The sequence below is a fragment of the Miscanthus floridulus genome, chromosome 5 (genome assembly GCF_019320115.1).
Source record: "Miscanthus floridulus cultivar M001 chromosome 5, ASM1932011v1, whole genome shotgun sequence".
NCBI classification, from domain to species: domain Eukaryota; kingdom Viridiplantae; phylum Streptophyta; class Magnoliopsida; order Poales; family Poaceae; genus Miscanthus; species Miscanthus floridulus.
In genome coordinates, this window is record NC_089584.1 from 86,809,604 (window position 1) to 86,831,995 (window position 22,392).

The 22,392-nt window shown below is 48.4% G+C and overlaps 4 protein-coding genes and 1 pseudogene across 6 annotated transcripts; 4 read left to right on the plus strand and 1 right to left on the minus strand.

The window, feature by feature from the left end:
• Nucleotides 1-982: 982 nt before the first annotated feature.
• LOC136450178 (neutral ceramidase-like) lies at nucleotides 983-5,609 on the minus strand. Of its 3 annotated transcripts, none has more exons than XM_066450525.1 (10): nucleotides 5,442-5,609; nucleotides 4,885-5,323; nucleotides 4,590-4,798; nucleotides 4,008-4,346; nucleotides 3,647-3,905; nucleotides 3,261-3,534; nucleotides 3,049-3,174; nucleotides 2,459-2,522; nucleotides 2,187-2,350; nucleotides 983-1,629 (listed from the first exon to the last, which is right to left on the minus strand). In XM_066450525.1, exons 2-10 carry the CDS (start codon nucleotides 5,286-5,288, stop codon nucleotides 1,081-1,083), a joined length of 2,388 nt encoding a protein of 795 aa, XP_066306622.1. In that variant the 5' UTR covers nucleotides 5,289-5,323; nucleotides 5,442-5,609; the 3' UTR covers nucleotides 983-1,080. The 3 variants fall into 3 exon arrangements, with proteins under 3 accessions (XP_066306622.1, XP_066306623.1, XP_066306624.1); XM_066450527.1 differs by lacking the exon at nucleotides 983-1,629 and adding an exon at nucleotides 1,639-2,065; XM_066450526.1 differs by lacking the exon at nucleotides 3,049-3,174.
• A 4,982-nt stretch (nucleotides 5,610-10,591) lies between these two features.
• Nucleotides 10,592-11,932, plus strand: LOC136450179 (uncharacterized protein At1g65760-like; annotated as a pseudogene).
• Nucleotides 11,933-12,046: 114 nt separating this feature from the next.
• On the plus strand, nucleotides 12,047-14,636 carry LOC136450180 (late embryogenesis abundant protein Lea14-A-like). The gene is made up of 3 exons (XM_066450529.1): nucleotides 12,047-12,764; nucleotides 13,193-13,706; nucleotides 13,817-14,636. Exons 1-3 carry the CDS (start codon nucleotides 12,677-12,679, stop codon nucleotides 14,067-14,069), a joined length of 855 nt encoding a protein of 284 aa, XP_066306626.1. The 5' UTR covers nucleotides 12,047-12,676; the 3' UTR covers nucleotides 14,070-14,636.
• A 1,085-nt stretch (nucleotides 14,637-15,721) lies between these two features.
• Nucleotides 15,722-16,992, plus strand: LOC136454880 (uncharacterized). Its single transcript, XM_066455129.1, has 2 exons — nucleotides 15,722-16,724; nucleotides 16,958-16,992. The coding sequence occupies exons 1-2, from the start codon at nucleotides 15,722-15,724 to the stop codon at nucleotides 16,990-16,992; spliced, it is 1,038 nt and encodes a 345-aa protein (XP_066311226.1).
• Nucleotides 16,993-19,084: 2,092 nt separating this feature from the next.
• On the plus strand, nucleotides 19,085-21,752 carry LOC136454881 (secreted RxLR effector protein 161-like). The gene is made up of 2 exons (XM_066455130.1): nucleotides 19,085-19,627; nucleotides 21,567-21,752. Exons 1-2 carry the CDS (start codon nucleotides 19,085-19,087, stop codon nucleotides 21,750-21,752), a joined length of 729 nt encoding a protein of 242 aa, XP_066311227.1.
• Nucleotides 21,753-22,392: the final 640 nt, after the last annotated feature.

Here is a 22,392-nt window from a genome sequence, read left to right on the forward strand (position 1 = left end):
CTGCATTTATGTGAACAGTGGTCTCAAAACCTCCTTGCGGGCGAGAAGATACGTGAGGCAGCTTTGATCAGATCCTATGCTGGAGAGTGGTCTTCACTAGAGCGTGCTGAGGTGAACTTTCCACCACCTCTGAAACAATCATGGAAGCCACCTGTAGGGGACGGGATGAAACTGAATTGCGATGGCTCCTATAGGCAAGAGGGCAGATCCGGGGGATGGAGTTTTGTGATCCGAGGTGCTGATGGAGGTGTGATCAGCTCGGGTTATGGAGTCCTGACGAACGTGGGAGAAGCTTTTCATGCAGAAATTTGTGCCTGTTTACATGCTGTACAGAGAGCTGCTGATTTGGGAATTCAAAAGTGATATTGGCAACTGATGTCTCGATGGTGGTACAGGCCGTCACCTCTTCGGATTTTGATCGCTCTTCAGCAAGTGGCCTCATTTGGGAACTCAAAAACCTCTTGGCTAGCAATTTCGCTGCTTATGTTGTCGTTCATAATTCCCGTAATTGTAATTTGGTAGCCCACAATTTAGCTGCCCTTGGGGCGAGTTCAAGTCACGGTACTGATCCAGTGTTGGACAGTATTCTGCTTTGTATTCGGTCATTTGTAGCCAAAGATTTGGCGTTGGTTTATGAGTAATGGAGATCTCTTCCATGGTAAAAAAAAAAAAAAAAAAAAAAAAAAAAAAAAAAAAACTCCTTGCGTGTATGGACTGTTTATTTGTATGGATCGGAGGGAGACCACCAATTCTATTGGCTTGAATTACTGTCTATCAGTGCTGTTTGAATTTAGTACAACAGCGGTTGTTAATGACTTTTGCCTCTTATAGAAATAAAAAAAATTACGTGTATTTCCAACAAGAACAGCGGTTTAAAATGACAGGGGATGATGTTATTAACATCAAATACATATATACATGTAAAAACTAAAGGGAAAACATTGTAAAATATTTTTGGATGGTGTGAATTTTATAGGTGTAGTGTACGCGTACTGTTTCCGAACATGTGTTGTATTCAAAACTCTTCTACCTTAATACAGTGATATGTAAGTCTTTTGTGTATTTGAGGAAAAAAAACACTTAACGTGCTACAAATGCACTAGAGGTGCCTGTAAAATAGTTGATGGACCCAATCAAGGGCTTAGAGGCACCAAAATGTCTCAATCTGTAAACACCGGATGGGGCATCTTCTGGAACTGTCCACTCTAGCGTTGCAAAACTCATTGGACTCACCGGCAAAGGCCTTGACCACTTGAAGCGCAGCGACCAATCGTCGTCATCATAGACAGGAACCCAATCGCTGCCGCCATCCAGCTTCTCAACGAGTGCGAAGGTACCGTCGGTGAGGAGGTCATTCCTTGGGCAGGCCGAGTAGAATGTAGCGTTCACAACGCTGCCCTTCCTGAAGGTTGAGTTCGCAGGGACATCCGACCTGACATCTCCAAACGTGACGCCGGGAGGTGTATCGTCGACTATGACACCTGGGAGCAGACCAATTTGCCGGTTTAGTAGATCAGGAGGCTGCAGATTTGTTGGGACCTCCTTGTTTGTAACCATGGCTGTAGCAAGTTTTTGGAATTCTTGAATGTAGGCGCTCAAGGTGTGAGGACCATACAGCGTGGATGCTCCCTGCAAAAACGCATTAGTCTGTATTTGTAATGTCCATTAAGTACATAAGGATGTTCATGAATATGTCTATTATTGTTTGACTTCTACATTGGGAAAAAAAATATGACAACAAAAGACAGAGATGCAAAGATACAACAGACGAAACAGGACCAAGTGCAGTTCAGCGATACCAATGAGATTGTTAAATATTCCTAATATAAGGTAGTTAAAATTCATATACTTAATGTTGGAGTTGTTCCAAATTCACTCCAAGATATAGGCCAGGCTTCTGACGGAGCGAAGCGGAGGCCCGTCGCCGGAGGCGTGTAACCCAAAACTCTTGAGATAGTGAGATTGTTGCTGGCTGGTGCCCGTGGTTTTTCCCCTTCACATCGGAGGGGTTTTCCACGTTAAATCGTGTGTCTCCTCTGTGGCTTGATTCTTTTACTTCATATTCCTATACGTCGTTCATAACACTTAAGTACTTAACTAACAAATACACCGTGGGAAGACAGATGTCAAGCAAAATTAAGTCATTTCATTCAATGTTTTCTTCTTTTAAAGAAAACAATACACACCTCGTATCTTTGAATCTGATATTCTTCAAAAGTTGTGACATATTGAGAGTAGGTGTTTGTTAGCCCCGCGAGAACAACATGAACATTGTTATCAAACTGACCACTGTTTGTTAGCACATTTCTGACAGCATCACGTAGCCGCCTCCCAGCCATTGTTGTGAACTCTGAACCGAAATAACCATGAAAACATCATGATATGAGTTTTGGATATCATAAGGAAAGTCAGTAGATCAAGACATCACATGCACTGCCAAAGAATCAGGAATATATACCTCCAGGGACACACAAGATAACTAGCTGACCGATTCTTATGATCTGAATTGGAAGTATCGCAGGCTGCATATAAAAACACATAATTCAATAGAGGACAGTGAAATTTGAGCAAATGCAGTTGGATAGTTACTTGGTTCTGAGTCAGTGACAGACTGACAGTTAGTCTATGACTCATAGCCAGTGACACGTGTCCGATCATAAATATGTTGATATTGGGCTAAAGTTGTTTTGTTGTGAGAGAAAAATACTGTAAATTCTAGCCGATAAGCCGGCTGATAAGTTCAAGTGAACAGGGGCGTCCCCAACAGCAAACTCCTCGCTAGCTCAGAGTGACATGGAGGCAATAAAACAGATAAAAAAAAATACTCTCTAGCGATTAACTCGTCGCTAGCTCGGAGCTACCAAGGCGAACTCGTCCCTGCCTCTCTCCAACAGCCAATACGGAGAGGAGCAGCAAAACAGGTGGATATATTAATTTATCTAGTCAGCCGGCGACAATAGCAGCGGCGCCCTAAGCCTCAACTCAGCTAATGTTATATTTTACAAGCTTGTACTGTATATGCTCGTAAAGAGAAATAGGAAGACTTACTGCCCAATCATATGGAACCTTCATTTCACCGGTATCTAGCAGTATAGGTTTCGGAGCCTGACATTTCACTTGCTCTGTGCCGGGTGGCCTAATTACATCTCGTACTAACCGCCAGAATGGGTTCCCCTAACGAAGGATTACGTAAAAAAACAGTCAATAGCACGCCAACGAAATTTGTGAAGCTAGTGTTTGATTGTTACAGTAGGACCAACCTTGACATCTCCTTGCTTAAAATCAAAAGCTCCAGGGCCGTCTGTGGTTCCAGCAGCAAAGGCAAACCCCATGGCTGCTGGGCATGTTTTCACCGTCGGATGCTGACCTCCTGTACTTGCAGAAACATTCACTTCGAGTTGCGAGAAATCTAGGTAGGTATGCCTGTAATCAACGCTGCCCTGTATTTCTTCAGAAGCTGAATGGAAAAGATCGACAGCCTTGAGGAATTGCCTATTGCCAATGATACGAGTACTTTCAAATTCATCAGGATATCTGCAACAAGCAAAATTTAAATTAAAGGATTAATCTATAATGAGTTCTTCCAAATGTAAATAAGAATATGAAAGCTTCAACTGTAATAATCTGTATGCAAGCGGAAGAATACCCTGGGCCTCGTCCGTAGCATAATTCATTCTGCCCATTACATGTACTGTGATTGAAGTCACAAGGACGGTTGGTGTCTGTACAAAATGCTCCCAAGACATTTGGACTAACATCTCCACAGTTTGACTGGCAGAATGCAAAAACAAATTTGAGCTTGTTTTGTTCAGTGCTTCGAATGCGCGTGGCGATACTTGAACCTGATATTTGCCTACCACCTGAGGCCTTGTAGGATGATGCCAATCGTATTAGGTCGTCATCAGCTGAAAAACAAAAGCCAATAAAAGAGTAGTTTAGCCAGGACCTATATATTGGATATTTTAATCTGATACATAATCTCATCCACCACTAGCAATGCAACATACTTATCTCATTTGGTTCAGGAATTAGTGCGGAGACTCTTCGCGGATGCCCAGAACTCACATGAACTGCCTGCTTTGGAATAACGTTCTGCTCTGCCCAATCTTCCATGAAACGTGCAGCTGCACCTTTGTTGTCGCCGCTAATCAAAGAATTTGTACGGCTCATTGATGTCCCATGGGTTGCAAACCAATTGAAACTCCCAATTGGACCAATTTCACCATCTACAAACTTAATAAGTGTCATTTCTTTATCGACATTGTACTGATATTTGCTTCTCTCATCAGCTGGGTTATTCAGGTATGCGCTCGGGCTGCGGTTCACACCAGCATCAAGGAGTTCACCTGAAAATCATGTGCCTGGCATCGGTCATGTAGACTCTATTTGTAATAACCAAAAAACCATTGTAGCAACCATGACAGAGATTAGGATGTCTAATAAAAACTTGAGGACGTTGATCAACCACTGTAAGAGATTCTGAGAATGATCAGAAGTGGATTATGAAATAAATAATTCAACTAGTTGAGGTATCACATTTATAGTGCCAGAAGTTCTTGGACTCCTGGAAGACACGGATAATTTTGTACCTTTGTTTACATATATTTTACCAGGACGGAGGTTACTGTGAGCTTGAACAATACTCTGCTCAATGCCGTTGACGATCACATCAAATGATTGGCGAACAAACCCGAGAGATGTGACAATATAAACTACATACTGCAGATAACCTCCTGGCCCAGCATGAGTGTGGATTCCGCTAATAGCTACATTCTTCTCATTATAAAGGTCACCGTACCTGGCAAATTGAAGTAGGAGTAGTGAGGTCCTGACAGTCAGCTCCACCATCGCCATGAGGATGAAGAGAGATTGAAGGGGTGTTACCTTGCTTTCAGCCTTTCGAGCACCTTGACAGTGACGAGCTGCGACGCCATGCAGGCATCAAGATTGACGAAGACGGCGCGCTTCCCAGTCCCACCAGGCTCAGGCTCAGGCTCAGCGACGATAAACGCGCGCGCCTTGAGCCTGAAGTGGATTCCTGACGCGACCTGCTCGGCGTTCGCGTACCCCATCATGTTGACGTCCGCCGCGGGCCCCGTTATGTCGTAGCTCCCTACGCCCACCAGGTACGGCGACGGCGAGGCTGCCGCTGCTGATACCGCCGGGGCCGGGCGGATGCAGGTCTGAAGAACAAAGAGTAGGAGACACAGTAGACGTCGTATCGTGGGAGAGGGAGGATCGGAACCGCGAGGTCTGCTGCGGCGGGAGGAAGACGATGATGGCTCCATCAGGAAGCTAGGGAGCTGGCTCGGGAAGGAACACGCTGCAGAAACCATAAGAGAAGGGCTCATGCCAGACTCCAGAGAATTAAACTCGAGAAAGCATAATAATATGGCTGATACAAAGGAGGGAGGATGTGAAAGAGAATGGGGGCAACTCACTCGGCTGCTCAAGCTGAAATCCGTAGCACGTTTCTGAATGTCATTCAGAGACTGGTAAGGTGTTTTGACCTCCAAGGAATCTACAACGCGTCCGACGATGGAAGGGTCTGAAATGGTGAGATCTGGCGAGAGTTTCAGGCTAGCGTTGCGGATGGGGGGCCATGTGAGCTTGTGGCAGAGTGTAGCGGAGAGTGGAGACAGGGGACGAAGCAGAAGAAGAAAGCAGACAGGAATGCCAGAGGGGGAGACGGTGGACAACAAATTCGCCGTGTGAAGTGTGAACCATCTTGGCCGCCGTTTCTGCTTCACGTCAATACGTCATCATGTGGATTTAAGAGCGGGAGATGCGGTAGATAGGAACCTTATAAGCGGCTGTTGCTGTGGCAGCTGCCTCTCACAGTCTCACAGCAGCAGCTGATGCCTCTCACAGGCGACATGCATTCGTGTGCGTCTTTCATCGATGGCACCAACCACTCAACCTAAAAGCTTAAGCTAATAAGGAGACATGGGCAATTCACTTATATTCAAAAACTCTCCCTCATGTTGTGGCTTCCTCATATTCCAACACTCTCCCTCACGTGGAGGCTTCCTCAGGCCTCACACTTAGAATAGGAGCGAGCAGCAATTATTTTATTTTAATTACGTTAACTAGGATTCTAACTCAAGACCTCTGACTTTGATACTATATTAAGTTGTACCAACTAACTCAACCAAAAAATTTAAGCTGATGGAAAGAGATGGACCATTCACTATTCCAACAGATCGAGTGAAAGCAGCGGGCAACTCGCTAGTGAGTGGTTCCATCGGGGGAGAGAATGATGTTGGGGCTGTTTCCTTTTACTCGTCCGCTGCCGCATGCTCCATTCCACCACGCGTCGCCGGAGACCAGGCCACACAGACACATGTGAATACGTGATGCAGGGTTGGCCCTTGCCCCTTGGCCGATCCAGATTCTAGATTTCCATTGAATGGAACGCATCGATGGCTTGATGCTGTTGCTACTGGCAGCGGTGGACCTGGCACAACTAGCCGTGGACTCTGGAGGCGATGCCGGTGGGCAGCCACCGCGCGTTCGACCCAACCATGCCCCCGGTGAGTAGTAATTTTTAGACGAGGATGTAATTTTCTTTTTCTTGAGGGCAGCAAGAAAATAGGATCGCCAAACATCCAGCTTTTCTACCTAGTTGATTTTTTTCTTCTAACGACGTATTAATAGTATAATAACTTAGAGGATGCTGAGTAAATTTTTGACCCGTTCAACAGTGCAAAAAGCAATAGGTTAGCGTGGAGTTAAGAAACCTCCTGTCGATTCCCGAGGTCGTGCATCCACCATCCACCTATCACCGAGCCCTCGCGGTCAGGCCTCGCACCGCTAGCCGTCATTCCGTTTGTTGGATCGTTCGAGGAGAGTGCTGGAGAGGAGGAAGGCCTCCTGTGAGGAAAAAGAAGAAAAATGGATTTGACTATAACATGTAATATGTGGGCATCATGTGTAATAACAAATACTCTGTCCATTCCAAATTACTCCCTCCACCCCAAATTGTAAGTCATTCCAAGAATCTTGGAGAGTCAAAGCTTTTTAAGTTTGACCAAAATTATAAAAAAAATTACAAAGATTTATGACATCAAATAGGTATGCTATAAAAATATAATTAACAAAGAATCTATTGGTACTTAGTTGGTATCATAAATGTTATTATCTTATTATATAAACTTGGTCAAACTTGAGATGCTTTGACTCTCCAAGATTCTTGGAATGACTTACAATTTGGGATGGAGGGAGTATAAGATATTCTAACTTTTTTTTAGAGTCAAAACATCTTAAGTTTAATTAAAATTATAGAGAGAATTATAAAGATTTATAGCATTCAATAGGTCTACTATAAAAATACAATTAATAAAGAATCTAATTATACTTATTTAGTAACATAGATGTTATTATTTTATTATCTAAATTTGATCAAACTTGAGATGTTTCGATTCTCTAAGAAAATTGGAATGACTTATTTTGGATGGAGAGAGTATAAAGGATGAGTTTTAAGTAATCCGTTGTAGCACAACACTCTTGTATACTGTGATTGATTTTGAGAGATCTCCTATAGTCGGTTATAAGGGATGAGGGATGTGAGATCTCATAGAGCTAGTGCTACCTATTTGAATATGCCGAGTTAACTATTAGTTGTGTTATAGTTACGAGAAACCAGCTATAGCTAATTGTTGGCTGTTGGTAGGTAAGAGTAACACATTAACTGAACTTATTACTTGAGGATCTAAACAGTTCCTCAACTAATTTTTAGCAACTAACTATTAGTAATAGGGATCAAATAGATCATAAGGCTGGGCAACTAAATTAAGTAGATAGCTAGATTCTTATAAAAACTCCAATGTTTTGGCTTTGGCTACTAGAATTTTGGCCCAAGTCTTACCTAAATCCTAGGTCCGCCATTGCGTACCACAGAGCAAAGGGAGCGAGGAAGCAGGAGAAGCGATGCTTCTGGAATGGACACTGTCATCGCAGGCAAAGGCGCCGACACCGGCTGCGGCGCCATCGTCGCCGATCGCCGCCTACTTCTTAAGCAAGTCCTAAACCTTCCCTCTCTCTGGCACTTAAACCCGAGTTTCCTTCTCCCTCGGTCTCTTTTTTTCTCGGTTCATTTCACATACGTGTGCCTTCTCCCTAAGCCTTCGGTTTCTTGAACCAATCCGAGAAACTACCTCACGTGTTTATTGTTGTGGTTTCATCTTGAATCGAGATACTACGTTTAGGTTTCAATTGGATTTTGGTGTGATTGTAGGATGCACGGGTCATGGGTCGATAGACCGTACCTGATCGAGTACATTTTGAATGGGATGATACCCCACAACTAATGTGGCTAGAATAGAACTACTCCTATCTCAGCAGCAGTGTTGGCTAGTATAATTCCTTATAATTATTGGATAGTATAATTCCTTACAAATCTAATCATATAAAGTTTGTATTATAATAGTTAAAAATTATTAACCTAATTATTGGTCAAAGTTTTTAAAGTTTGAATCTTGATATGTGTGTGCGCGGAATAAAATGGAACGAAGGTAGCATTAAGACACGCTTTGATGTCTCGAACAGAAGTCTCATTTTTTTTGTGTATGTCACGGTTAATCTGAAAATGAGCAGTATCACCTCGCAAAAAAAAGAGCAGTATCAGTGCACTGGTGTTTCTAATTTTGATTCAGGTTCTAATTCTTATCATTGTTGTCAGTAAATCTAGTAGTTTTCCTTGTGGCAGCTAGGTGTTTTAGCAGCCGTCATGGGGCTTGACTTTGGATTATCATTGCTGAAGTCCACTTTATATCCTGATGTTAGGGCTCTGCTCTCCTTAAATTCAGAAGCACAATACTTATTGTATAATATGTTTTGGCGTGTTACTGAGTATTTATTATGCCATTTGAACAAACGTTGCATCATTTCTTTCACTCATGTGGCATTTGTGCAGACCCGGATACGCCTGGGACACGTATCCAGGCCGTACTGGGAAAACTGGATACGTAGGTATCAGACACGGTTGGGACGACTTGGATACGGCCCATGAGAGAAAACCAGCCCAACTTACCTCCCACGAGTGACCTATTCCCCCTTCAGGACTTCACCCGCAGTCCCGCACGGTGCTCGCGGTCTCGCAACTCCCGCACAGCCGCACTGCCCTGGAGGGCCCTACGCGACTTGCGATTGGCGAACGGCGGTCAGCGGCCGGCGGCCGGCGGCGACCCGCCCAGTCCCAGATCCCTGTCCCCTACTGCTGCAGCTCTATGCTGGTGTGCCCCTGCTTAGAGGACGGAGCAAGGAGCATCCCTGGGCGGCTCACCGTCGAATCGGCCGGCGGCAGGGCAGCGAGCGGCCAGCGGCGCCCCCTCCCTGCTAGCGGTGACCCAGCCCCCTGGCCCCTACAGTTGCAGGCTTGCAGCCTTGCGCCCCTGCTCCAGCAAGATTCAGTCGGTAAGTAACTATTCAGTTTCTCGACTGTCCGTGCGTTCAATAGCTTTTGGAGAAGGCTGTTTAGGATGTGTGCGTGTGGTCTGTGGATGTGACCTTATTAAGCTGTGAACTTAAATTGTTTGTTATGCTACATGTCTCTTGGCTATGGCCTTATTAAGTTGTGCACTCAGCTTACTATGCTGTGGCTGTGGTTTTCAATTTTCATATTAAATCATGTATAGTTATTAATTATTATTATTAAAAAAAATTCTAGGCGTATCCCTATGTCACTGTTTTTTTTTAAAAAATAGCGTATCCGTGTATCCGATACCCGTATCCGTGTCCGGGCAACATAGGTGCAGACTAGGCAAGTAGGAAGTAGGATTGGGAGCCTTCAATCTGGAGAACAAGGATTGGGAGCCTTTAATCTGGAGAGCAAAAAAAATACTGTGTGTGTTACGTCAAATTTTGTGATTTCAGATGCCTGTAGGATAATATCTAGTAGGTAGTAGAAAGGCTTGCTCTGGCACCTAGTTCCTAGTTTCTTTTTAATTCATTTGGCACATTTGTGACTTTTCTACAGTGCTCTGATTTCTTAATCCAAACCAAGCAAAGAAATTTCATTAGTATCTTGTTTCCATTGAGTTCTGGCTCTGCCGTAGATGGACTTCTCATTGATCAGGTAGATTCAAGAAGATGTATGCCATGCCTCACATGGCTACGATAAAAGACACCAATTTTATGTTAGGTGGGGGTTCAGCTCAGGATATTGAAGTATTTTCTGTATGCCATGGTTGATCTGTGAACGGCAGCACATAATTGGTCATTTTGCCATAGGTTTCACCTTTGTTTCATGCTTCACTAATGTGGAGGTCATCCTAAATATTATGTTCTGAAAATAGAGATGGGTTTAGGTAGTCTTTGACGAAAAGTTAGAATTGAAACAAGACTTAAAAACTGTATTTTTTCGATCTGGCTTTGCCTGAACATTAGGGTTCACCCAGCACATAGAATTCCTTGTACGCAACAGTGTATAACAACTTAACAAATGGCTTCAGATCGGTACTGTACAACACATATAGATTAAAATGTTTGCATGTTACCTAAGTCTCTAGCAAGTTTACTGTCTATTTTTCATTTTTGATTCAGTTCTAACTTGTTTACTTTTTTTTTACTTTGTTGCAGAGAGTCTGACATCATGCAAAGCCCTAGCAAAATCGATGCCACCTCTGCCTCCACTACAACCCCTGCTGTGTATGGACCTCAAGGGTGGGCAGATCTCCAGAAGGTCTGCTCCATTCCATTGTTCTTCTGTTGAGCTCTTTCATTGAGCTCCTCAGCTTTGCTAGCACCTGCCGCTCTTGGCGTGCCGCTTTTGCCTCATACCCATCTAAATCCACATTCTGCACCCTGCTCCCGCCTCTCGTCGTCCGGCCCCATATCAGTGTCCGTGCTCCTAATCTACCTTCCAGAAGTGATGATGGTAACGAGCTCCGCACGTGTCAGGTCCTTGATCCAGCCAACATGAAAAGTACCCTCCGCTGCCAGATTCCTGAAGAGACATTTGAGAAGTTGAACTTTGCCGGCTCTTCCTATGGGCAGCTGATTTGTGGTCACGGCAGAAATTGTCTTATCATGGATGTGTTCACTGGTGCCAAAGTTTTACCTCCACAGCTCCATTTGGCGACAACACTTATTTCTACTCTGGCATGCAGACAACTCCCCTTGCATCACCAAACTCACACCTCCTAGTTTGCGTGCAACTAGAACGGGGTGGTCAGTGTCTGCTTGATTGGCTGATTGGAAGTGATTCTTGGTCAAAACTACAGCTCAATCTTAATTATGCAGTTGTGCAGATTGTGGAGTTCAACAGTCAATTCATCGCGATGGACACCCACCCCAGGCTCTACACTCGCCCCCAGCTTGGTCTGCAGGAGATAGCAACTGTGTGGTTGGACAACATGCATGGATACCCATATACACAACCTTGTCTGGTGGCATGTAGCGGCATGCTTCTAATTGTTAACTACAACTACTACTCGAGCACATCATCTGGAGCACCTGTCAACTACAAAGCCTACCCGCCTGGACATGTCCACTGAACCTGCAACTTGGGTGGAGGTGGTGAAGCTGGAGAATGATGCCCTCATTGTTGGTGATGATGTGCGGAGCCCAGCATTCTCTTGCATGAGCCCAGGACGATGGGGCGGGAGAAGCAACTGCCTGTACTATGTTCATTATACACAACCATGGGTCTTGCATGGGCTGGGTGGTGATACAGATGCCATTTGGGATGATTCCACTAACCCTTACCTTGAGTACCGCAGGGGCATGTACATCAAGCTTCAGCCATTCTGGGTGTACCCAAGCATGTTCTACTTAGATGGACAGTGATCCGTACCTGCCCTATGTTGCTGGTTGGTAGACTTCTGCAATCGAATAGATGATGTCACTATGGTAGCACTTCAGTCACTTTTCTCGTTGAGTGGTGCCCCGGTTTGAACACTCCTTTTTCCGTATCTGAATGAGGTTTTGGTAACGTTCTGTGTGCATTTAAATAGTGTGTATCTGAAGAAAAAAAGAGTAAAATGCACGTTGTGTCCTCAAACTTTTGAAGCATTCCTATCTGAGTCCTTGAACTACAAAAGCGACTGTATGGATTCCTAATCTACTGCCGTTGTACACCAACGGTCCAAGACCTGCCGCTAGCATCTGATGTGACCATGCCACAGTGGCAGCTGGGCGCGACGTCCTCGTCATCCGCCGCCGAGGACGAGGCGTGGCGGTGTTTGCTGTGGCGGGGCTCTAGCCTGGGCAGGGCGCAGTTGTAGGCTCGGCGGCCTGACGCGGGCATCCTCCCAAGCGACCACATAGGGGAAGTGGCCCTGCCCGAGAACGCGCACATGGCCGACCCGACGGAGGGCGCGTGCGCGTCGTCATCGGGGTGGAGCAAGATGAGGACCTCCTAGTCAGGCAGCAGCACGGTGTCAAGGTCCAAGTCCGAGCCGCGGTGGCCCTGCCCTACCGCTTGAGGTGCGACAGGCGAGGTGGGCCTAGCCTCGTCCTCGTCCCTCCAGACGGCGCAGAGGAGGGTGGTCAGCGGCTGGCAGCGGCGTGACGACACGAGCTGTAGCGCGTGGCGCGTGGCGCGTGGCGCGTGGGCGAGTAGGCGGAGGACGGGGTGGAGGTGGCCAAGGCGGGCAGCGCGACGAGGGAGAGGGCGACAAGAGCAGGCACAGTAGGGCCCTGGTGGTGCTGCGGCGAGGGCGATGGCGGCTGCTGCATGGCTGGCGATTGGACGGGGTGCTCCGGAACCTCGGCGCGTTGCTGGACCTCCTCTCGGCGTTCCGTGGCTGCTGCTGCTGCTCAAGGTCGAGGCCTTACAAGAAAAACATGAATATATTATATTACTATAATAATATATCAATTATTTATTTTATTTAATAGAGATTAACAATTATAACATATAGCAACAAAACTTCACAAATTAAAGGCATAATAGTCATAGATATATTGGATATATGTGTATTTTATAGCAATTAATGATGATATTTGTGTTGATAAGAGAGTATAAATTATCCGCAGGTACACGGGTATAGGTAGTATGTTTTCGTACCCATATCTTACATATTTTTACCCATTAGTATTCCTGTAGGTGAAAAAAATCTCCCCATACGTGTCTCTTTAGGTCTTATTTGGAGCACATATATATCTACTTCAATCCATATGTATGGGAATAAAATTTAGTTTAATTCCACTTCAATCCACTTCAATACATGTGGATTTTATTATTATTCAGACAAGGCCTTAGTTGGGTTTCGGATATCCACTGCTATTCCGGTGATGCATGAGCATGCTCAGGCACAGGCGCACCACGTCCCGCGTTCTCCGCCTCGCATAAAGGCCGGCGCCTTCCTCTCCTGTCTCCTCTCACGGTTCCCCTTCCCATTTCCGCCTCCGTCCGCGTCGAGGGACACACCGCCTCCGGCCGCGCGCAGCAAGTTCCCCAATTCCCCAAACATGAGCGGGGCAGAGGAGGAGAGATCCGGCGCCGCCGCCACGGAAGCGGGAGGGGAGGAGGAGAGACGGGAGAGGAGCGTCGGCCTCGTGGCCGGCCTCGTGGACAAGGCCAAGGACTTCGTGGTGGAGAAGGTGACGCAGATCCCCAAGCCCGAGGCGGCGCTGGATCGCGTCTCCTTCCGGAGCATCAGCCGCGAGGGCGTCGAGCTGCACAGCCACGTCGACATCAGCAACCCCTACTCGCACCGCATCCCCATATGCGAGATCACCTACACCTTCAAGAGCGCCGGCAAGTACGTCATGCATATGCATGTCCCTCTCTCACATGGTCACATTCTGATTCCGTTAATTTCATATACCATATATATATACGCGCATACCTGATCTCTCACTAATGCCCTAGGGTGATAGTGTCGGGCACGATGGCCGACCCCGGGTGGATCGCGGCGAGCGGCAGCACCAAGCTGGAGCTGCCGGTGAAGGTGCCGTACGACTTCATTGTGACGCTGATGAAGGATCTGGGAGGGGACTGGGACATCGACTACCTGCTGGAGGTGGGGCTCACCATCGACCTCCCCGTCATCGGCGCCTTCACTATCCCGCTCACCACCGAGGGCGAGATCAAGCTCCCCACCTTCCGGGACTTATTGTTCTAAGCGATTCAGATGTTTAGCGAATGATTCGATTTACTTTCATGCCATAATCAGTGCTGTATTGAAGCAATGATGGTCGACGATTAGCAATATTTGGGTTTTTTTTTTATGTGTTCAGGGATTTAAAAGTATGTCACACCGGTGTGAAATAGAGGAGTTCAAGCTTGACCGTCAAAAAAAAAAAAACTAATAACCCGATGTAGCGAACGTGGCCCCTCCTAAGCCATGACCATGTTTTTGTGGTTGGAATCATACGCATACATGATCAACAGAACTAGCATGTGTGCCAAGATGTATTAGAAAGGTTTATCTAGAGCATCTCCAACAATTCTCATAATCAATTTCCAAAAAATATATTTTGGCCAAGATGAAGATAATATCGAGTCCAATGGTACCCAAAAGAATTTCATAGTATATTTACGCTAGTCCATAAAATCCGAGCATAGTTGCGCCCAGCTTCTGTGCACCACCCAATTGGGGATTCCGACCTTCTCATGCGCATTTGCATGCCCACGACCCTTGTCAACTTGGAGGACAATTGGATAAGCCTCAGCTCACCTATAGCTTGCTCTAATGCACACTCCAAATGACCGTGTATATAGCCCTAGCCAACTCAACTAGTTGTTAGAAACAGTGAGCATTGTATAATTCCGGTTACCACACCAGAGAAATCCAGTGCTGACCATTATAAGCTCTATTTATTCGGTGGTTTCTCTAATGCCCCAAGGCGATGGCTAGAGAGGGAGTGGTGAATAGCCAATTTCAATTTTTAAAACCAAAGACACTACAAAAGCTTGATTAGAAACAAATGAGGTTCATAGTGTCAAATCGACCAAACCCCTTGATGGAGTGCTGAAACTGAATCGTGATGCTTCTTTCAAGGCTGAAAGCATGTCTGGGAGTTTGGGTTTTCTGATTTGAGATCATGATGGAGATGTTGTGCTAACGGGAAGAGGAAGACTGAATCATGTTCTCAGTGCTTTCCAAGCCGAGATGATATCCTGTCTGTAGGGTATTCAGGTGGCAGCAAATTTGGTGTTGGCAAACTTATACTGGAAACGGATGCTTTGATGGTCAAGCAAGCAATGAAGTCTGACATTTTCGATACAATGCCTGAAGTTGCATTGGTTGAGGAGCTCAAGTTTTTAGCTCGTGTGAATTTTATAGATTTCGATTGTAATTTCCTGAGTAGAGTTGGCAACAGGGCAGCACAGGTTATGGCTGCTTTGGGTTATGAATGCGTTGAAGGGGAGTGTAAAAGACAAAGTCTAAGATAGTTTCAGTCAGTTCATTGTAACTGTTGTAATGCTATTTTTTAGCCTGTCAGTCTGGTCAATTAGCCAGCCAACGTTCCCTAGATTATAGGATCGTCTGTTGTACACGATTGGCTGGCAATAGCTCTGGACATGTATATGTACCTCCTCTGATGATAATGAACGTGCGGTGATTTCTCTCCCAATTCATCCCTCTTACATGGTATCAGCCTTTTCTTGATCCACATCTCCACCTTCCGCTGCCCTCAGTCATGGCGAGCCCCCACCGGTTCGGTATCCTCTGGCACCAATCCCTTTGCTGCGCCTAACGAACCCGTCCCTCCCACGGCCTCCACCCTCGTCCTCCTCAACATCCGTAATCATGTTCCTGTCACACTGTCCATGGATGACGGCAACTTCCGGCAATGGCGCTCCTTCTTCGACCTCACCTTCCAGAAGTTCGGCCTCGTCAACCACATCGACGGCACCGTCGATGCGCCCGCCATGATCGATGATCCCGAGTGGCTGCAGGTGGATTCGTGCATCGTCTCGTGGTTGTACTCTACGGTGTCCAAGGACATCTGGAGCGACGTCTACAAGCCACGCAGCAACGCCTACACCGCCTGGACCGCCATCACCGGTCAGTTCCTCGACAACAGTCTGCAGCGCGCCATCTACGCCCAGCAAGAGTTCCACAGCCTGTTCCAGGGCAACATGTCGATCGACGAGTACTGCGGCCGCCTCAAGCGTCTCGCCGACACCCTCTATGATTGCGGCGCCGCCGTCTCCGACTCGGCGCTCGTCATCAACACTCTTCGTGGGCTGAACAACAAATTCAGCCAAGCTATCGCCGTGCTCTCCACCATGAAGCCGCCGTCGACGTTCCTCTACACCAAGTCGTACCTGCTGCAGGAGGAGCACCGCATCAAGCACTCCCTGCAGATGGAGGCACAGACGGCACTCCTTGCCGCTCGCGACACGCCACCCACCACCAAGTCTGCGTCGGCTCCTCCACCGCCCAGCCCCACCGTCTCTGGCGCCACTGGCGGTGACCGTCGCAAGAAGCGCAAGGCGGAAAACCGTCAACGTCAGTCTGCGTCCGACGGGAACAACTCCACTCCCGCCCCGCCACCGCAGTGGCCCGCCCCCTACAACCCGTGGCAAGGGGTGGTTCAGGCATGGCCGCTCAATGCCTGGCGACCGGGCGTTCTCGCTCCCCGCCCCGGTGCCCCTCCTCCTTCGGCCATGACGGCGTTCGCCGCGCCGCCGCCACAGCACGACGCGGGCACTCTGCCGCCCTGTCTCTACTCCGCGCTCAACAACATGTCGCTGAACGCATCTGCTGGCAGCTCCAACGATTGGTTCCTCGACACATGCGCATCATCACACATGGCTTCCCATCCTGGTATCCTTACTGCTTGCTCCTCTTCTATTCCTCGTCAAATTATTGTCGGCAACGGTGGTTTTCTCTCTTCAACGTCCACTGGCCGCACCTCTTTTTCTACTGGTTCTCAACCCTTACAATTGAACAATGTTCTCATTGCTCCTCAGCTTGTCAAGAACCTTATATCTGTTCGCGCTCTAACCCGAGATAACTCTGTCTCTGTTGAATTTGATCCTTGGGGTTTTACCATCAAGGATCTTCGCACCAGGATGGCACTCCTCCGATGTGATTCCTCTGGCGAGCTATACCCCCTACGTCTTGATCGTGGTGCTGCACATCCGCAACCAGCGCAGGCGCTCCTCACTACGGCAGCTGGCCCTCTTTGGCATTCTCGACTCGGTCACCCGGGACGTGATGCTCTTCTCCATTTGTCTCGCTCCATCGGCTTCAGTTGCTCCCAGTCCAGTCAACACACGTGCCATGCCTGTCGCCTCGGCAAGCATGTGCGCCTTCCGTTCAAAGAGTCCACAAATGTTTCCCTTTTTCCTTTTCAATTGTTGCATTGTGATGTTTGGACCTCACCAATAATAAGCAATTCGGGTTACAAATTTTACCTTGTCATTCTTGATGATTTTTCTCACTATGTATGGACCTTTCCTTTACGACATAAGTCAGACGTTTTGCCTACTCTGATCTCCTTTTATGCTTTTGTTGGCACCCAGTTCCAGCGCTCCATTCAGTGCCTCCAAACTGACAACGGGAAGGAGTTTGATAACTCTGCATCGCGTGCGTTCTTTGCTAAGCATGGCATTCACCTGCGCTTGACTTGCCCCTATACTTCCCAACAAAATGGGCATGCCAAACGCGTCCTGCGCACGCTCAACGACGGGCTTCGCACTCTCATGTTCCAGGCCTCCCTTCCTCCATCGTTTTGGCCAGATGCACTTGCCACGTCCACATATCTTCTCAATCGACGCCCTTGTCGACCTCGCCAGAACTGCACCCCCTTCGAGCTCCTCTTCGGCGCACCGCCGGATTATGCTCACCTCCGTGTGTTTGGCTGCCTTTGCTACCCCAACATCGTAGCCACCGCTCCACACAAACTTGCGCCGCGTTCTGCTCGCTGCATATTCCTAGGCTACCCACTCGACCAAAAGGGCTACAAGTGCTACAATCCGGAAACTAGACGTGTGATCATCTCACGTCACGTTTATTTCGACGAAACCTGTTTTCCGTTTGTGCAGCTAACTGACCAAAGGGCGCCTGAACAAGTCTGTGACGCACCGTGCATTCAGGATGTGCTCCCGGTACCTCAGGCGCATCCGCAGCGTCATCCTCGGGCACCACGGTCGCATCCCCAACGAACTGCGGCTGCACCAAACTCTCCTCCTTTGGCGCAGCCTAATCCGGGCGCACCAACGACATCGTCGCCCGCGTCTCCTACGCAGATGCGCCCATGACCGCACAAACTCCGACGGAGTCTGAGGAGATTGCCGCTCCTGCGGTACCACCCCGTCATCCGATGGTCACCAGGGCGCGCGACGGCATCCACCTGCCCAACCCAAAATATGCCCACGTTACAATGACGACGACGCCAACATCTCCTCCGACCTCCGTTCGTGCCGCCCTTCGTGATTCGGAGTGGCATGCCGCGATGCAAGCTGAATTCGATGCGCTGCAGGCCAACGGAACATGGACTCTTGTTCCGCATCCGCCGAACGCCAATGTGATCACCGGCAAGTGGATATTCAAGAACAAGCTCCATCCCGATGGATCGCTGGAGCGACGCAAGGCACGGTGGGTGGTGCGTGGATTTTCGCAACGGCCGGGCGTTGATTTCCACCAAACATTCTCCCCGGTGATCAAGCCAACATCCATTCGCACCGTGCTACACCTTGCTGCGTCGCGCCAGTGGCTAGTGCACCAACTCGACGTCAAGAACGCGTTCCTCCATGGCGACTTGGTGGAACGCGTCTACTGTCATCTGCCGGCAGGCTTCGTCGATGCGACTCGGTCTGACCACGTCTGCCTCCTCGTCAAGTCTCTGTACGGCCTCAAACAGGCCCCAAGAGCCTGGTTTCAATGACTGGGTGCACACCTCCGATCCATCGGCTTCCAACCCACTGGCTCCGACTCGTCGCTGTTTGTCTACAGCAGTGGCGGTGCTCTAGCGTATCTCCTTGTCTACATCGACGACATTATCTTGACAGCATCCACCACACAGCTCCTATAGCGTGTCATCCAGGAGCTCTGTCGTGAGTTTGCCATCAAGGACCTTGGGCAGCTCAAGTTCTTCCTCGGCGTCCAGGTCCGACGAGACACTAGCGGCTTCTTCCTGACGCAAGCTCAGTACACGGGAGGACATTCTCGATCGCGCGGGGATGGCGAACTGTAAGTCTGCACCCACGTCGGTCGACAACAAGCAGAAGCTGTCCTTCGACGACGGCAAGCTGGCGGACGACGCAACATTCTACCGCAGCATCACAGGTGCGCTGCAGTACCTTACACTGACGCGCCCGGACATAGCATATGCTGTGAATCAGGCATGTCTGTATATGCACTCGCCACGAACAGCGCACTGGAACCTCGTCAAGCGGATACTCCGGTACCTTCGAGGGACGATCAACCACGGTCTCGTCATCTCGGCCTCGCCATCCACCGACCTCAAGGCCTACTCCGATGAGGATTGGGGAGGCTGCCCCGACACACGGCGTTCGACTTCTGGATACTGCGTCTACCTTGGAGACTCCCTTATTTCGTGGTCATCCAAGCGGCAGCCGATGGTGGCACGTTCGAGTGCCGAGGCGGAATACCGGGGCGTGGCGAATGCAGCTGCAGAATGCTGTTGGTTGCGCAACCTACTACAGGAGCTACACGTCAGAGTCGACAAGGCGACAATGATCTACTGCGATAATGTTTCGGCGGTATATCTGTCTGAAAACCCAGTTCACCATCGCCGAACCAAGCACGTCGAGCTAGACATACACTTTGTCAGAGAAAGGGTTGCCCTTGGTCAATTCAGAATTTTGCAGATACCGACAACACCAAATTGCAGATGTTATGACTAAAGGGCTGCCCACATCGTTGTTCCAAGACTTCAGAAACAGTCTATGCATCAAATCAGATCATGCTCAGACTGAGGGGGGTGTAAAAGACAAAGTCTAAGATGGTTTCAGTCAGTTCATTGTAACTGTTGTAATGCTATTTTTTAGCCTGTCAGTCCGGTCAATTAGCCAGCCAATGTTCCCTAGATTATAGGATCGTCTGTTGTACACGATTGGCTGGCAATAGCTCTGGACATGTATATGTACCTCCTCCGATGATAATGAACGTGCGGTGATTTCTCTCCCAATTCATCCCTCTTACAGGGAGGAATTCACCGCAAGTTCCGCCACTAAAAATGTTCTTGTAATCGTTTCTGATGACTTATCAGATGAGTAATGAATTTGCCAAGGTTCAAAAAAAAAAAAACAAATGAGATCCTGATAATTCAACCTGCACTAGCTATAGTTTGCCAACACCCAATTTTGTTGCCACCGGAATTTGCTGCATTTGTAGCTACATCTTTGTAGCAGCAATCTCTCTAGCTTATTTCCTCGGTCAAAATAACTGTACACCTTGCTTTGAGAGAGTCGTTTCTTTTAAATTTAATCAAACATATAAAAATATATACCGACAATATTGATGATGTCTAATAAGTATTATGAGATTAATAGTGAATTTTTTTTTTCTGAATAAATATATTAAAATATATAAATATTGATAATATTTTTTATAAATCTAGTTAAACTTTAAAAAATAATTAATTTCTTTAAAAAACGAGACGCTTATTGTGTGTAACCTCCATTGGGAATCTCCGGTTGCTCGTACATGCCCGCAACCAGCGAGGTCTGATGCTCACTAAAGAAAAGATAACGCCAGCGAGGATCCCATCCCATGACACATTCCTAACCACAGTTCCAAGCAACACCATGGCCATGAGATCTAATCTAGATAGTCACCTTAACCACAGCACAAAACCACGAACCTGCACCCAATTCTTGATCGATCAAATTACTAAACAGAAGCAGCGGAAAGAGGTTAAACAAGTAAGGCCACTTGACAGCAACTAATCAAATCTAACCAATCAATGATCGGATCGCGAACCTTCCTCGTAACTAATAACAAAATCATACGACCGACTAGGCGACTTGTCTTGATCCACACAAAAGAGCAAAAAGAAAAGAAAAAGCAGAACAAGCCCAAAGAGAGCACCCGCAGAACTTCCCCCGCAATTAACCCAGCCAGAATCCGCAAGCTGCAAATGACGATGATGCATCGCAAAAGCGCCCCCCCCCCCCCCCCCCCCCCCCCGGCCCGGCCCGGCCCGGCCCTGCCTCGGCCTCTCGGCCTTACCGCATGGAACTCTCTAGAACCCCCACGGGTCCCTTCAAAAGGCCGCGTCGTTAACCCATCCCTTCGCCTGCCCTGCCCACCTACGAGTGACCTCGATTATTTATTTATTGGGTAAATTGGTTGCGTCACTGTCACTGTCTCCGTAAAATATCATTAAAAATTTACGTCCGGGTAAAATATCACAAAAAAAATAAAAATAAACCCTTAACGGAAAATAGCATTCCGTTAAAATAAAACGACAGAAAGCCTCCGTCACGCCCTTACGGGTTATTCTCGTGGATGCTCGCCGCGAACAGGAATGGCTCCTGCGGTACCACCAGCACCACGTGCCGCACCGTCCGTGCTTGCGCACATCCTTATCGTCCCGGCTCTCGCCTCACCCGGTCTTGCCCCGTGCCGACGCCTCTCTTCCGTTTCCGATCTGTGTGCTTGTAACCTGCGTGGGATGAAGGAGGAGGGCCCCTGTAGCGGGACGTCCTCAACCGCATCGGCGACATCAAGGCGCTCGGCAGCTGCGCCCTCGTCTCGCGCCGCTTCCACGCGCTCGTGCTGCTCGTCGACTCCGTCTTCATCCGCGTCGACTGCGTCATCCCGACGACCCGCCGCCCTCCTCCTCCTCAGTTGTATCGGGCTCCCCGCCGCACCAACCTCTAGCGGCGGGCGCGGCGCGTTCGTGCACATTGCGCGCGTCCTGGTCGGCGGCATCGCCACGCGCTCTGCAAGATCCTGTCCTCCGCCGCGGCGGGCGTCTCCTAGCGTTCCGAGCCACTGCCCCCGCGCCCCGCATCGCGGACGTCTCCCACCAGTCCACCACTCGCGCTCCGAGGTGCTCCGCTCAGTTGCGGTGCCTCCACATCGAGCCGGCACTGACGATGGCGTGCTCCTAAAGTGGAAGGCCGACTTCAGCTCCACCCACGGCAGCTACGTCATCCTCGGCGCCTCGTTGGTCTCGTCCAAGCTGGCGACAGGGCGATGGTCCGGCGGTGGCGAAGGCAATGCGCTGCTTCTGGCCCCAGAACCTGCTGCTGGACGTGTGCTTCTTCAACTCGGTAAGGACGCGTGCTTCTGGCCGCAAGAACCTGCTAGCGCTGGTGCAGCGGTTCTATGTTCTGGCGCGTGCTCCTATAGTCCTATCTGGCAAGGATGTGCGCAAGCACAACCTACGGGCGCTCCTATAGTCCTATCTGGCAAGGATGTGCGCAAGCACAACCTACGGACGCTGCACGTGGTAGAGGGGTGCCGCAAAGAGCCGTTCCTTTTTGCAGCGAGCATCCACGACAATATCGCGTACGGA

Excerpts from the sequence above, each read along its gene's own strand:
- LOC136450178 (XM_066450525.1), bottom strand. The coding sequence starts at position 5,288 with ATGGAGCCATCATCGTCTTCCTCCCGCCGCAGCAGACCTCGCGGTTCC. Across the intron at positions 3,906-4,007 it reads TCCTGAACCAAATGAGATAA|CTGATGACGACCTAATACGA; the intron begins GTATGTTGCATT and ends TTTGTTTTTCAG. Across the intron at positions 2,351-2,458 it reads TATCTTGTGTGTCCCTGGAG|AGTTCACAACAATGGCTGGG; the intron begins GTATATATTCCT and ends ATTTCGGTTCAG.
- LOC136450180 (XM_066450529.1), top strand. The coding sequence starts at position 12,677 with ATGGCTGGCGATTGGACGGGGTGCTCCGGAACCTCGGCGCGTTGCTGG. Across the intron at positions 12,765-13,192 it reads GGCTGCTGCTGCTGCTCAAG|ACAAGGCCTTAGTTGGGTTT; the intron begins GTCGAGGCCTTA and ends ATTATTATTCAG. Across the intron at positions 13,707-13,816 it reads ACCTTCAAGAGCGCCGGCAA|GGTGATAGTGTCGGGCACGA; the intron begins GTACGTCATGCA and ends CTAATGCCCTAG.
- LOC136454880 (XM_066455129.1), top strand. The coding sequence starts at position 15,722 with ATGGATGACGGCAACTTCCGGCAATGGCGCTCCTTCTTCGACCTCACC. Across the intron at positions 16,725-16,957 it reads ACACATGGCTTCCCATCCTG|GATCTTCGCACCAGGATGGC; the intron begins GTATCCTTACTG and ends TTTACCATCAAG.
- LOC136454881 (XM_066455130.1), top strand. The coding sequence starts at position 19,085 with ATGGCGAACTGTAAGTCTGCACCCACGTCGGTCGACAACAAGCAGAAG. Across the intron at positions 19,628-21,566 it reads ACTGCGATAATGTTTCGGCG|CGGGACGTCCTCAACCGCAT; the intron begins GTATATCTGTCT and ends GGGCCCCTGTAG.